General features: G+C 46.8%; 3 protein-coding genes across 5 annotated transcripts; 1 reads left to right on the top strand and 2 right to left on the bottom strand.

Annotated features, from left to right (window-relative positions):
- The first annotated feature begins 658 nt into the window (after positions 1–658).
- LOC127332147 (protein IQ-DOMAIN 11) lies at positions 659–5,058 on the top strand. 3 transcript variants are annotated; one of them, XM_051358403.2, is made up of 6 exons: positions 659–892; positions 1,381–1,510; positions 1,611–1,931; positions 2,013–2,267; positions 3,868–4,008; positions 4,118–5,058. In XM_051358403.2, exons 2-6 carry the CDS (start codon positions 1,427–1,429, stop codon positions 4,856–4,858), a joined length of 1,542 nt encoding a protein of 513 aa, XP_051214363.1. In that variant the 5' UTR covers positions 659–892; positions 1,381–1,426; the 3' UTR covers positions 4,859–5,058. The 3 variants fall into 3 exon arrangements, with proteins under 3 accessions (XP_051214363.1, XP_051214361.1, XP_051214362.1); XM_051358401.2 differs by having other exon boundaries at positions 660–892; positions 1,608–1,931; XM_051358402.2 differs by lacking the exon at positions 659–892 and adding an exon at positions 1,197–1,297 and having other exon boundaries at positions 1,608–1,931.
- Positions 5,059–5,154: 96 nt separating this feature from the next.
- On the bottom strand, positions 5,155–7,495 carry LOC127332148 (probable diphthine methyl ester synthase). The gene is made up of 7 exons (XM_051358404.1): positions 7,262–7,495; positions 7,018–7,142; positions 6,648–6,877; positions 6,153–6,192; positions 5,927–6,018; positions 5,521–5,719; positions 5,155–5,402 (listed from the first exon to the last, which is right to left on the bottom strand). Exons 1-6 carry the CDS (start codon positions 7,409–7,411, stop codon positions 5,535–5,537), a joined length of 822 nt encoding a protein of 273 aa, XP_051214364.1. The 5' UTR covers positions 7,412–7,495; the 3' UTR covers positions 5,155–5,402; positions 5,521–5,534.
- Positions 7,496–8,322: 827 nt separating this feature from the next.
- Positions 8,323–12,548, bottom strand: LOC127332149 (uncharacterized protein At5g02240). The gene is made up of 9 exons (XM_051358406.2): positions 12,139–12,548; positions 10,514–10,626; positions 10,380–10,433; positions 10,183–10,267; positions 9,566–9,671; positions 9,192–9,278; positions 9,010–9,107; positions 8,815–8,924; positions 8,323–8,578 (listed from the first exon to the last, which is right to left on the bottom strand). Exons 1-9 carry the CDS (start codon positions 12,410–12,412, stop codon positions 8,513–8,515), a joined length of 993 nt encoding a protein of 330 aa, XP_051214366.1. The 5' UTR covers positions 12,413–12,548; the 3' UTR covers positions 8,323–8,512.
- Between the last annotated feature and the right edge of the window lie 2,131 nt (positions 12,549–14,679).

Genomic DNA, 14,679 nt, shown 5'->3' with positions numbered 1-14,679 from the left:
CTTCCTTTCTCGTAGCGAGTGGATCCCACTAGTGTATGGTGCTTGTTCTGTGCTCTATAATCATAATTGGTTTATGGCTTTGTGCGATGCAGAGGTCAGACCCCTCAATTGTTTAAATAAAATAATATTGGATCAGACGCCCATGGCTGCAGGCATGAATTGCCATCGTCCATGTTACCAAAACATTTTTTTCTTCGAAAAAGTGGAATTATCCTCCGCCTTTGGATCCGGAGATGTACAAAAGCATATCACATCACAAAACATGTATGGGAAAGAGAATCATCCTCCGCCTTTGGATTAGTGCATGCACACAAACATAGGACATCAAGGACCATGTATGTAATGGTGTTATGTCTGTTGATCAGATCTTAAACCCATCGACTTTGATCCATGCCTTAAAGCCGTGCAATTTGTGAAAACTTTCCCCTTTCTGCCTGCTTTTTTCCCCACCGCCCTTGTTTATTCGTCAAGTTGGCACCAGCTTGTTCGTACCTTGCACACCTACATCAACCGATAGGAAATCATTGACGACTCCGGTTTGGGTAAAATAGCACATAAGTCTTCATTTGTGGTAGAATACTGACATCCCCTTTTCACACCTTGGCAATTCTGAAAGGACTATTTGCAAATGTGCATCTTATATAGGAATTCCTATATATAAACAGTGGAGTCAGGGAGAGGGAGAGTTCTCACTTGCCACACATGTGGGGTTCTGGTTCTCTCAGACAGAAGAGCGTGACCAATTTGCTGGGTTCCCACTGGAATTTGGTTCCCACATGTGGCAAGCACTAGCTTGATTTGCCTCCATGAGACCCCTCTCCGTGCCATCAGCTCAACCAGAAGCTGCTGAGAGGCAGGGGCGTTCTTGGATCACTCGCACAGCTCCCTACAGGTACATGGAATTCACTTCCCTTTTGCTGACACGGTGTTGTTCTTCATCCGCATCTCCTCTCTCATCCCTTGCTCCTTCCTCTGCGATAGTTCTTCCATTTCTAAGTGTTCGAGAGACCCTGTCCAGTTCAGATGCAATGTGAGTAGGTCGCTATCATGTTTGATAGTTTGTTTATTGTGCCCACTTCTGATTTGTCGCACCGAAACCCTCTTTCTGAAAATGGTTCCCAGTTGTGGGCATTTCTGGTTTGATTTCGATCTTGGACAAGATAATACAGGATTACAGGCCAGTTCTTTTGTTTTATAGAATTATCCTTCTCGTCACTCGCACAGTGGCAGACACGGAGAGTGACTTGCGTTAGCAGCAAGGAGCCATGCTGAGCTTTTGCCAACATCGCCGTAGATCGTACGACTGTGACACATGATCTACCGCCGAATTCCCGGGTCTTTCTTGCATGTATGGTAATGGCGACATGTTTCTTGCTGCAGACATTCCCTTGGCCGTAGAGAGCGGATAGAGGTGTAATCGAGAGGCATGGAGAGGAAGAAGAAGGGGTGGTTCGAGCGCATCAAGCGGCTCTTCATCTCCGAGCCCAAGCCGAAGCCGAAGCAGGAGAAGGTTTGCAGTTCTTGTCCCACCAACCCTGTTAATTTCTGGAAAATTGCATGGTGCTGACTGAGTGACTGACTGATCGGAGAACATTCTGTTGGTTCAGAAGGTGAAGAGCAAGCGATGGCTACCGGGGAAGCTCAAGACGCAGCACTCGTTCGCGCTGCCGGCTCCGGAGCCGGTGCCGTTACCGGTGCCGGATCAGATTCAGATCAGGCAGGCGGAGGAGGAGCAGAGCAAGCACGCGGTGGCGGTCGCGCTCGCCACCGCTGCGGCTGCCGAGGCCGCCGTCGCCGCCGCACACGCGGCCGCCGAGGTGGTCCGCCTCACCGGGCCGCCCTCGTCGTCGGCTCCTCCGCGTGACACTGCGCCGTTCGGCCGTGATCTGTACGCCGCCGTGGCGATCCAGTCAGCCTACCGCGGATACCTCGTAAGTTCGGGGCAATCAAAGCATTCTGTTCTGGCGAAGCTGTCTGTGGCTCCATGTAATGAATGGTTTGTAACGTTGCAGGCGCGGAGGGCGCTGCGCGCGCTGAAGGGCCTGGTGCGGCTGCAGGCGCTGATCCGGGGGCAGGCGGTGCGTCGGCAGACGGCGGCGACGCTGCGAGGCCTCGAGTCGCTCGTGAGGATACAGGCACGGCAGCGCGCCAGGTCAAGCTCCGCCGACCACCACCACCACCACAACCACCCGGCGGCCGCCGCCTACGACGACGGCATGGACGCGCTGCTTCGGAGGGGCCGCGAGCTGTACGCCGCCGCGCTGCACGTAAGTGTCCCATCCTCCACTGACCACTCCGACGTCTGACGCCGCCACCAGCTCGATCGTCGGCTAGCCTGCGTGAACAGGACCCATCGGCGGCGAACGTGCGAATGATTAGCGCCGCACATGCGGCTGCATCTGACGCATGTGGGCAAAAGCCCCGGCGCGTCACGTCGATGTCGGCTCGACCTTTGACATTGTCCTCTCCATCGATCTGGACACGCGCATGCATGTGGGTTGGGGATGTTGGTGTTCTTCGTGCTGCGTTTATTCCTGCACTGCAACGCATCACTCACTTGCGCTCCGGCACGTGGCTTGTCTTGTCCGTGGCTCGATCAACAGTAGTGGTATGTATTCCTGTGCTAGCGTAGAGCCAGAACGGGATGAGACTTGCCAGAAACCACTGCACTGCATGAAGTACGTATCAAGCTACGTACTCATCTACCAGACTAACCTCTACCAACTCTACCAACAACACACAGGTCGATGTAAAAAACAACTAGTTTAGGACGTGAAAGGCGCAAATTGATGCTCCAACAGATGACCGGTGCTGTAAAGTGAAGCGCGCTGCAAAAGCGTTATCTCGTGCACTATATCTACTGTGCGGAAAGAGCATGCGGTACAAATCGCGCGCAGAAACAACTGCCCAGTTTTACAGCTTCAAAATTTAGAGCTTCTGGTAGAGGTGAATATGGCCTTACGTGCGAAACACAGATGGAGCACGCTGCAAAGTGCTTTTACAGTGCCAAATTTTAGCGCGACTGTTGGCAGCGAGCTGGTAAAAATTATTTTATTTTGATAAATCTGACTCTAGACAAAGGGATTAGCTAGTTCTCAGTTAGCTGAAAACTAACTTCATCCTCAGTTAAATCCTACACCATTGGATTTATATTGTGATTCGTGTTAGTCATGAGTTGCAACTGGGATTTTGACATCATCTGACTGAGAAAGAAGTTAGTTCTCGATCGACCGAGAAATAGTCAAATCCCTCGGCAAAACTAATGGGTGCATATTGTAAATCGATCATGATAGGGTATTTTTTGACAAATCTAATTCTTAGGTGAAACTATCTCACCCTTTAGCAAAACCATTTCGAAAACTGACTACTAAATTGATCGACATTGAGAATGGAGACAGAATTGTGTAGGTCGGCACCAATGCAACACGACGTTGGTGTAAACCATGTGTAGGTCGGTACCAAACTACGTGCTGCTTTCCCTTCACCTCGACCTGCACAATTTCAGCTCCATTCTAAATGGCGCTAGGGTTAGATTTGTCAAAAAGGAAAATACGTCGTAGGGCTCTCCTAAGTTGTAGATTTTGCTAGGATAGTGCAGGTATATACTGATGTGGTGAAAAGTGAGATCCCATATTTCGACCGCACCCGCCGTGCCACTTACCGCTGCGTCGGCCAGTGAATGAACTGCCGGGGGAAATGATTGAACCAAAGCCGCAGTACCGCCACGAATATAATTTTGCTTTGCTCAGTGAATGAACTGTCGGGGGAGAGAGATGATTGGAGCAGATCCGCAGTGTACTGAAACGAATATATATCTTGCTGTTACAGTGTTACTTTTCCTCACCCCGTGTTCTCGTGCGTGTGCAGGAGCAACATCAGCAGCAGAACAGCAGCAAGGGGTGGGACGGCAGCACCCTGTCCAAGGAGGAGATGGGCGCCGTGGTGAGGAGCAGGGAGGAGGCCGCCATGAAACGCGTACGCGCGCTGCAGTACGCCTCCCTCCAGAACGTAAACGCCTCTCTCACTGTCAAACATTACGTTGTACAGTACTACCGGACGAGCGAATGCACCGCGGCAGAGCTGACAAACAAAACGGGTCGTTTCTCTGCCATGGCAGGAGAAGATCGGCATCAGGAGGCAGCCCATGTCGCGGGACGACATGGACACGCTGAACCAGCGCTGGAGCTGGCTGGAGGAGTGGGTCGGCTCGCACCAGCCCTTCGACAAGGACGTCCCCGTCGCGCACCAGTCCCCCTGCCGGGACGTCGCCGTCGACGTCGTCACCACCCACCGCCACAACCACCACCCACCACCACCTCGCTCCAGGGACTCCCTCGCCTGCCTCGACGACGAAGACGAAGACAACGACGACGAGTCCAGCTACGGCGGCAGGCGGCTGGGCCACTCCTCCCGGCGCTCCTTCGTGCGCGCCAGGCGCACGCCGGGGAGGGCGTCGGACGTCGACAACAACGACGGGGCGTTGCACCACCCGTGCTCGCCGGCGTTCCCGGGGTACATGGCCTCCACGGCGTCCGCCAAGGCCAAGTTCCGGTCCATGAGCACCCCCAAGGAGCGCTTTGCCGCCGTGCCGTCAGACGCCTACTCCGAGCAGTGCTTCCCGTCATTCGCCGACCGCCTCATGTCGCCCATCCCATCCATGTCGCCCATGCCCTCCATCGCCAGCGACATGGGCTTCGCTCGCTCCGGCAGGCCGCCCGTGGCGCAGCGGTCGCCCAGGGTCAAGGGACCCATGACGCCGTCCAGGAACCGGTCCAGGAGGTCGCCCAGCCGACACAGCTTCGGCTCTGAAGCCGCGCTGCACCAGATGCAGATGGAGCAGTACACCCCGGTTCGGTAAACTGAGAGAGTTCTTTGCGATGTGACCAATGCTGCATCCCTGGTACCTTGTTTGGCGGGGGGAACAAAATCATGCTCCGGGTCTGCTCATGCTTTTTTTTTTTTTTACTGGAAACCTTGTCAAACTGAGCTGTGCGACAATGCAACATGCATCTGCAAACTTTTCAAATGAAACATGATATCCGCACATGCAACATGGAAGGACAAGATAAAAGTTCACTGATGATTAATATTCTGATCAACGTTTGTGAATGAGTAATAATATGATATATCCCAAAGTGGTTTTACACCATCACATAGGCACAAGCGACGCGCACTGTAAATGTTAATATTCAAAAGATGTTCACAACTTCACATGTGTCCACACTATTCAGTACAGGGCAAAAATACAGCTGAACCCAGCTTTTGACTAAACGAGTATTCATCCGGTCTAGCAGTAAACATCTAGTGTACACTCATATTGCAGAATCGAGCAAACATTCATGATCCAACTGGTGGTCCATCTCCATCATACAGGGATCATGCCTTTAGTCTACAACATGTTCCTGATTCGGTAACATAGACACAAATAGACAACGAGTACTGATCCAACATTGGTGGACAGCAAAAGGTCCTTTTAAATGACCATAGGTTTTCTTCATTGAAGGAAGAAGTGAAACTCACATGAAAGCAGATCACTACTTGATCATGTAGAACTCTAGCATCTCTTGTTCCACGGGATGAGTCTCTCCCACTATGATGAGGCAGTGAAGGGGTGCTCCAAAATCAACATCGAGTAGTTTCTTCATGGGGCCAGCAACAATCTTCTGGTCATCGCTTCCAAGGCGAGCTACACCCATACATAGTGAATCTGGGCCATAAGCTGGAAATAGATGAATTTTCAGTGTTAATTTTCCAGTAAGACCCAACTTTCTATAGTAAACAAAACATTTTAAAAGCACTATTAAGAATATCTGTGTTGCGCAATATTGATCAGCGTCTGATATGCATATCAACTCCTGTTTGACAAAGAGAATGTTTCAAAAAAGCCTATCTAGAAGGAAATAAGTTCAGAAACACTAGGATATACCAGATCCACCATGCAGTTCCTCCACCTCCAAAAGCTGACTTATTGCAGTGTTTACAGTCATAAATCGTGGTGGTTCATACACTTTCTTTCCCCTGAAAGTGAACATCTCAATTAAATCACAATTGCAAAAGACTACTTGCATCACATAAAATTGGCGAGTCTTGGGCGATAGAAATGATGTTGTTCACCCCAAGTTACTTCAAAGACACAAAACTATGCAAATTACCTGCACAAGGACTCGAGTGTTGGCTCTTTAACACGAATGTCTGCATTGAATAATAGAACTAAAGTTATGATAACAGCAACATTAAACCAAAGGCCATTAGCAGCAATAGATAAAGCAATAGTAGTACGGGCACTATGCTGAAAACAAACTTGTCCTATGTTCAATTTATCCCAATTATACAACATTATAACATGCAGAACGAATGGTAGTAGAATCACCAGTTTGCTGTCACTAAATTACTTGAAACAGTGACTAGGACTATTCAATGCCTAGTACTGTTGTATAGTTATCACTTATCAGAACTATATCTCACCCTCGTCAGGATATATAAATATATTGATCATGTACGCATTTCTTATGAAAACAATCAAGACTCAATATGATGAAGAAATATACCATCAGTAAGACATGCCATATATCTACAACCTGTCATGTTGAATCTTAGAAAGCCAAGTGTTGCCTGCACATGTGTAAATTATAGAAAGCATTACGAACCTAGTAGGCAAAGAGTGTGCAGGCCAAGTCGGCGACTGTTCTGAATTTTCTCATAGAAACTATCTGGTCTCCATGTCTCCGTGAAGAAAGGTATGGAGATGGTCTCCCCGTAGCGGTAAAGCTGCAACCCACAAATTCCGACGGCGTTCATGACAGACGCATTGTGAATAACCTTAACTTCCACCCCAATGTCCCTGGCCCGAACAACCAAATCAGTGTGGGTGGTCGCCCTGCAAAATTTCATTACAGTGAGATACATATCCAAATCTCTGAGACAAATGAGCACGCACGCATATCCAACACGCGCGCACACCCTCGCAGGCAGAGCAAACTTAATGATTGGAGAAAATAAAAACAGAGCAACCATTACCCGAACGGGTCTCCGACGACGAGGAAGGCGACGTCGGCGTCCTTGGCCTCGGTCAGCATCTGGTCGGCGCGCTCCTCCACCATCTCGCGGTCGGCGACCGTGATCTCCTTCCCGTACATCTTCTCCTGCAACGGAACGGGGCAAGAAAAGGGAGGTGAGCGACGGCCCTGGTCCTGGCACGGCCGTGCAGACATTTGCGCGAGCAGGTGGTGGGCATCCAAGAGAAGAGATGGGAGGGACGCACGAGGTTGGCGAGCGAGGCGGGGTCGAGGCCGAGGGAGAGCAGGGAGGTGTAGGCCTCCATGTAGACCTTGGCGCAGCGGCGGACGGCGTCGAGCCCCCGCACCGTGATGTCGCGCTCGTCGCCGAGGCCGAGGCCGACTATGTACAGCATGGCGATGGCGGCGGGCGTTTGCCGTGTCTTCTCTACGCTGTGGTGGGTGGGGAAAGAAACGGGCGACTAGGACTGAAAACTCTGCTCGACCGTGGTGTCATTTTATTGAACTGCTGCCGTGTGGGCCCGCCTAGTCAGACCTTAAATCTTAAGTTGTATGAAACTGAAACTTAAATCTGGAGTTCAGCAAAATTCGCTCTTTATATTGCTCGTGGGTACAAAAATGAACTGAATAGTCAAGTAGTACAAGGATTGGTCCTGTACGTACTCTACTTTCATTTGCAAGCTCAAATTGTACCCAATCCCATTCTCGTTATCCTGAGAAGTCACCACTCAGGCACTCACCACCTCCTTAATAAAAATAGTGTCTAGTTCCTTCTAGACATTCATTCATTTTCATCTTTCAATAAAATTATCGTTATCATCTAAGCCAGACTTTGATCTTCCACGAAGCAGCACTTTGAGTGTAGTACAAGGATTGGTTCTACATGCCGGGATTAAGTGTAGCCGACAGTTTTGTGATACTAGAACACCTTAATTCCGGGGTCTGAAACATAAATCCAGGGTTTCACGATAGCTTTACACGATCTTTAAAAGAGCTTTGCTGGCTCAGGTTCACTTGGGTACAAGTAACTAAGAACAACAAAACAAAATGAAAATGCTCAGAAGCCTGACCACACGAAATGGAAAAGGCAGATTCTATGCTCAACTGTTTGCAACCCATTTTCAAAATCCGTCGACAATGACAAATCTGCACCTATGTACTGTTATTTGTTCAAGGACTCATGAACTGTGTTCATTCTATGGAATTCCACTACAAATATACAATGTACAAATTAAAATGCACCGGACCCTGCTTCACAAGAATGACAAAAAAAGGGAAATGCTGTGAGAAGCCTGACCACACAAAATGGAAAAAAGGCAGATTCTATGCTCAACGGTTTGCAAGCCATTTTCAAAATCCAGCGACAATGACAAATCTGAACCTATATACTGTTACTTGTTCAACGACTCATGAACTGTCTTCATTCTATGGAATTCCACTAGAAACATACAATGTACAATTAAAACACACTAAATTATGTGCTTCACAGAGTGCCACTAGTTCAATTCAGCAGCTGCGAATAGCTTCTTCCATTTCTCCTGGTCGTTTCCGGGTCCTTCGCCCTGCACCACCATGCCATGCCAGTCAGAAGATACACAGAAAATTCAGTTAGGAATTCCTTTTCAGTCAGTAACTAGGAAAATAAACAGTAACACATTTGAAGTGGAGTCTGTTTGGTGTGTGGTGCTAGTTAGTTGGGTAACAAAATTCACGCCATGAGTTCAGCTATGTAGCAGTAGAAAATAACACGAGTAAAGGTTTAAATCAGGAGTTAACATCATGTCAGAAGCATGGGTACCTTCACCGAACTAATCTCGTATGCCTGTCCTTGGGTAGATTCAATATCCAAAGCTTGGATACACGCTTCTGCCACCACCAATCTGCTAGCTTCTCCCACAAGCTTGTCACCTAGTAAGTTTATGACGGAAGTATTAAGAATGTTCTTAGCGAAAGCAGTAGTTCATCAAGTGGAGGGGGGCGACAAAATAGTAACCTTGGCCTATCTCAACTGCTCGTCTTTCTCCAGCTGTAGCCTTAAGAAGTGTATTAAGGTCATAGGAAGTGTAGGGCCCATCAGTTAATCTCCCTGGCCTGCACCAGTTAGTAGCATATCAGAAAAAACATGTCCATCATGATGAGCCCTTGGACTATTATTTTTCTGTACATAATATTAACCTGATAATGGTGAAAGGTATGCCTGAATCGCGGATGAAGTCTTCTGCCATCTTCTTGTACTTAAGCACACCGAAGAGGTTCATGATACTGGTGCGTAGTATGAGGTAAGGTTAAATAGTTTACAATGTAGATGATATGGAAGCCAGTGTAAAACTAATTAATGAGCAAAAGAAGTATCCAGGTAAAGACACAAACCTAAGTTGAAAAAAACAAGCATGCATATCTTACACCACAAACACACTTGCTAACAGGAAGTAATGCTAAAATGAAGTAAACTGGTTGTGAAACTTTAGTGAAAAGGTAAAATTTGAGGAAATCTTTGCTTTAGAGAGTATTGATGAAACCTTTTACTTCATCAGATTTATAAGCTATACCTCCATGGTATTTCATTGTATTTTGTAACACCAATAGATGACACCAGAACCAGTCTCTCGATTGTCTTTGGCATGGCACTCACAAAATTCCGGACGCCATCCCAATCTGGACATGGTAAATGGTGTCTAATCAGTAATAAGTGATAAAATATTGTTTGCCCATGCTTGAATTCATCATTGGCGCTGCTAGCTTCCATACTTGCTAAACATGGATCTGGTTTCATTAATTTATAACAAACAGAATAAACGCTTCTAGACCAGGAATGGCCAAGCCATGAGCATGGTCATGATCTAGAAACGGCACATGCACACAAAGCTCTCAGAATGGACGTTTTTATTTCAGATTCTTATCAACGACTTATTAGCATTCTGAATGGATGTTTTGATTTCAGATTCCTATCAACGACTTATTAGCATTCTGCATCTGTCAGAATACGATACTTATTTTGTCGGCAGTGGAACTGAAAGACTTGAAAAAGAAAAGGAAGTGAAAGACTTATAGGCTCCCCAAGATTATCCTTTCCCCGAATCCCTGTTTACATTTGGATTACCGTGGGGTAAACGAATAAAATAAATAGTGAAGCTAGGTTAACTGCAGAATCTTGGGCAGTACGTACCTACACGTTCAGGAGTGTTATCCCCATCCCAGCGCTTTGATGGAAATGCTGTAGTCCCAGTAGTACAGATCACATGTGTAACTCCCTATGAAAATAGACCCTATATTTTGATTTATTCAATCATGCATAAATATACAGCCCAACAATTATGTATACGTATTCAGCTTCAGAAAATTATTGAAACAGAAGAGAACAACCTCAAACATTTCTGGAGTGAAAGCATCAACATTTCTTGTGTCCGCTTCATAAACCTGTCATACAGAAGGTACTTATATGAGGAAAAGTCACGCTCTGGATAAAACAGAATTGGAAGCTCTTGATGTGAGATTACCTGCAAAACATTCTCATCTTGCTTGCCAAATAAGGTGACTGCCTTTTCAGGGTTTCTTAGGAGCAACCTCGTCTTGATTTTCCTGCTCAGCAAAGACGCTACCACCAACTGCCCTGCAAGGGTCTGCACTATCAGTACCATTATTGAAGATCCTGTATGTACTGCGAGGCGATCGTTCTTCTTGGTTGAGGAGTGGGTTGCTCTCCAAACTCCGGCATCAACCAGCATGCACAGGCAGGTGGAGCACTGGCTTCCCCGCAGCAGGGCTGGACTAAGAGCATCTCCAACAGACGCGCTAAATCTTGGCGCTGTAAAAGCGCTTTACAGCGCGCTCTATCCATGTTTTGTGCGTGAGGGCATATTCACCTCCAGCAGAAGCTCTAAACCTTGGAGCTGTAAAAATCTATACCTGTTTCTGCGCGCGACGGATACAGCGCGCTCTTTCCGGCGCGGTAGATATAGTGCACGACATAGCGCTTTTGCCCAAGCTGTATTTTACAGCGCGGGATAGAGCGCCTGTTGGAGCATAATTTTACGCCCGCGCGCTAAACCAGCCGCTTTTTTGGATACAACGCGGGATAGAGCGCCTGTTGGAGATGCTCTAAAGTCAATGTCGATGGCGCTTTCTCTAAGGAGTCGGATACTGGTGGTGGCGGTGTGGTCCTTAGAGATCACCACGGTGGCTTCATAGGTGGAGCATGCCATTTTTTCTCACCGGTTTTGGATCCTGAACAGGTAGAGCTACTGGCATGTCGCCGAGGGCTGAAGTTGGCGCATGAAATAGGGCTCCCTAAAATGAAGGGAACGGACAAGGATCGATCTATCCATGGACCTCTCGTGGAAGAGATCAAGGTGCTACTCCAGGGTTTTGAGGAAGCCGGAGTAGGGTATGTGCGTCGAGCTTGTAATGAGGTGGCGTATAAGTTAGCGAAATTTGGCTGCGTGAATAAATCTTGTAATATCTGGGTTGGGGAACCTCCAGATTTTATTGTAAACGTTGTGGCAACTGAGAGTGCTGGAGTTTAATAAAGACGCAGCAAATTGATCTAAAAAAATCAAAATATAGCCCAATTGCTAGTGGACGGCTAAAGCGTGCGGATAATATCAAGAGAGGACGGGGTAGACCAAACTTGACATGGGAGGAGTCCGTAAAGAGAGATCTGAAGGACTGGAGTATCACCAAAGAACTAGCCATGGAAAGAGTCGCGTGGAAGCTTGCTATCCATGTGACAGAACCAAGAGTTGGTTATGAGATCTTAGATCTTATGGATTTCACCTCTAGCCTACACGAACTTATTTGGAAATAAAGAATGTTATTGCTATTGTTATATAGCTCAATTGCTATAGCAAGTGAAAACTGTAACTGCTACATCCAATTAATACTAGTACTAGCATGTTTAGATTGTTTGGAACAAAATCCTGACGGGAAACACAATTTGTGGGGAATCAAAAGAGGTCACGGCTGATTGCAAGTGATTTGTGGCGCCAGAATGTCCGACATATTGATACGAAGACAATTCGCTCCGCTACGAATTTTCGTGTGGGTAAAAAAGCAATACAACGGAGGTTCTCCCCATCACAGAGAAACAGTTATGGGATGGAGAGCAGAGGTGCCGATCTCGTACCTACGCCGCCGGTTCCGCCGACGACGAGGACCAGCTTCGAGGACGCCTCGGCCGCACCCTCCGCTCCATCCTCGCCCTGCTGCACGGTCCTGGACTCCACTGCCGCCGCGGCCCGCCACCCACCTCGGCCCGCCGCCGCGAGCCCCAACAACAAGGGAAGCGAGCAAGACCGCAGCACCGCTCTTCTTCCTGCCTGCGCGGAGCTAAGTTTGCAGGTTAGGCGGCGCGACGACGAGACCGCGAGCGCAGGGCCAAGGTGAGCCGCCGTCGCCATTGCTGGAGATGACCGCGGGGGCGAGGGGAGCGGAGCTCTGAGCTCTGGAAACTTGGAGGCGACAGCGGAGAGGGCAGAGATATCCGGGAGCTTGGCGCGGGAGTGGCCCGGGACGCGCGGCGCGGCTCAGCCACAGCAAGCCCGGCGGGAGAGACGAGCGGCCCGGATCTCCCGTCGCCGCCGATCAGATGTGCGTCGTGTCTCCACGTCGTGCCATTGGAACCGTACGTCAGGGTTTGAAGTTTGATCCATGTGTTCCTCGTGTTAATTCTTGTTACCCAATAACCAGCGTCTGCTATAGTGATCGTCTCGGATATCAACCGGAGATTGCAAGCCACAAAAATACTCCCACCACACGAAAGAAATTCAAAATTTTGTTAAAATTTAGACGCATCTAACTATTTAGTGTTTAGATATATCTAAATAAATCTCAGACAATCATCATGGAAAGGAGGGAGTATCGTCAACACCAAACACGAGGAAGAAACGGGTTGCACAGTTGTGTTCTAAGACCATGCATTATGCGATCCAAAAGCGATTCAAAGGCATTTATGAGTCGATTCAATACATAGTGGAGAACCGGTTTCAATTATCTGGCAAAAGAAGCGCACCAACATGTTGGTTCGGTTCAAAGCCATCAACATACAACATTGGTCCACATGGCATGAAGAGAATAATGGAAAGATAAGGTGTCCAGAAGGTGCATGCATGTAAGTTTTTAATGCATCGGTCAACATGCAAAGTGATTCACACATAGCAGCTAAAGCTTACAGGTTCCAAAGTCTGATAACTTTTTCTTTGAACCGAACACACATAGTGTATGGCCTAATTACTCCTTTAGTCTCACGAGGTTGTATGAGACTTGCCAAAATTTAGATGCATCTAGATACTAAATAAATAGCATCAGATATAGGAAGTGCATTAATTAACAACACTTATTACTAAGCAAATTTATTTTTACAATATGCCTTACCGCATAAAAAGTATTAGTGCTACAATAGTTATTATGATAGGATTAGGAGGAAGTACTGTCAAATCAGTTCCGCTATGCATAACATACCTAGCTCCTCTAATAAGTTAACCAGCATCAAATGCCACACCAAGTGTAGCCGGGAGGTCCATTTGTCCTCTGATATGCCCCGTCGAAAGCTCACATTTCATGGTACCGACTGAAAAACATCCAACATGATGACATATCTGGCATGGATGCATGGGCTCCTCTCTCCCTCCATTCCTCTTTCTCTCTTGTATTGCTATTTTGTCAGTCGATTGTCAGATTGAATTTATTGTCCTATTGACAACTAAGTGTCTTACGAGAAAAACGAATTTTCGACTCTACTTGAGTCATCGTTTTTAGAAAGGTAAATCAATAGATTTCGTAGGGAGTTGTGATTGCCATATGGAGTTGAGGTGCTTGTTCCGTAGCAACTTTCACCAATACATTTGTCATTAAACAAATTAAATAGCCACTTGCTTAGGAGGCATATGTTTTCCATCTAAAAGTCCTCCCTTTTGATCCCTAAACCTCCTTAGGGCTCCTTTGATTCATAGGAATATGAAGAGTGTAGGAATAGGAAAGGTGTAGGATTGGAATGCCATGCCAAGTTGAATCCTATAGAAATATGGTGTGTCTTTGATTGTAGCAAAGGAATTTTTTATGAGGTATGAGCTAATGCTTTTTTTCCTATAGGATTTGCACTACAAGATTCCTATAGGAATGTGTTCCTATGAATCAAATGGCTTGTGTAGGAAATTTTCCCATAGGATCAAATATCAATCCTATGATTCAAATGAGCCCTTAGTCCTTTATCTATATATAACAATCCACTTAGTCGACTGATATTCTCATTTACTTTCATAAATTTGACAAAAAAATATTTGTGATAGTCCATCATATTACATGGACCTTTAGGTATCTTGAAGAAAGATATCGTGAACATCGATAGATTTGTGAGGACACCAGAGTGACCAGGATAAGTCAACCTCCAAAAGACAAAATTTATCATTCCAACTCCTAAGTTTCCCTTTAGCTCGATCATCAACTGAGTTTCGTGTCTTATTCAAACAACTATTATGATAAATAGGAATACATGTGTACGTACGGAAACATAGAAACCAAATGGGGTTGCTTAATACTCTTTCTCGGGCAGCTTGGCTTTTCTAAAATAAAAGATTTCACTGTTGCTAAAGTTTCATTTTAGAGTAAATTCCCGTTTTTACCCTCTTGTTTGATTTTTGTGACGCATATTACCTCATTTAACATTGTT

The sequence above is a fragment of the Lolium perenne genome, chromosome 4 (assembly GCF_019359855.2).
Source record: "Lolium perenne isolate Kyuss_39 chromosome 4, Kyuss_2.0, whole genome shotgun sequence".
Lineage (NCBI taxonomy): Eukaryota > Viridiplantae > Streptophyta > Magnoliopsida > Poales > Poaceae > Lolium > Lolium perenne.
The sequence above is the reverse complement of the archived record's forward strand: the minus strand, read 5'-3'. Positions and strand labels throughout refer to the sequence as shown.

Coding starts and splice junctions, on each gene's coding strand:
- LOC127332147 (XM_051358401.2), top strand. CDS start 1,427: ATGGAGAGGAAGAAGAAGGGGTGGTTCGAGCGCATCAAGCGGCTCTTC. Junction 1,932..2,012: donor CAGCCTACCGCGGATACCTC/GTAAGTTCGGGG, acceptor GTAACGTTGCAG/GCGCGGAGGGCGCTGCGCGC. Junction 4,009..4,117: donor AGTACGCCTCCCTCCAGAAC/GTAAACGCCTCT, acceptor CTGCCATGGCAG/GAGAAGATCGGCATCAGGAG.
- LOC127332148 (XM_051358404.1), bottom strand. CDS start 7,411: ATGCTGTACATAGTCGGCCTCGGCCTCGGCGACGAGCGCGACATCACG. Junction 7,143..7,261: donor CCGCCTCGCTCGCCAACCTC/GTGCGTCCCTCC, acceptor GTTCCGTTGCAG/GAGAAGATGTACGGGAAGGA. Junction 6,193..6,647: donor GCACACTCTTTGCCTACTAG/GTTCGTAATGCT, acceptor TATTCAATGCAG/ACATTCGTGTTAAAGAGCCA.
- LOC127332149 (XM_051358406.2), bottom strand. CDS start 12,412: ATGGCGACGGCGGCTCACCTTGGCCCTGCGCTCGCGGTCTCGTCGTCG. Junction 9,108..9,191: donor ATACCTTTCACCATTATCAG/GTTAATATTATG, acceptor TAACTGGTGCAG/GCCAGGGAGATTAACTGATG. Junction 8,925..9,009: donor AGCAGTTGAGATAGGCCAAG/GTTACTATTTTG, acceptor TAAACTTACTAG/GTGACAAGCTTGTGGGAGAA.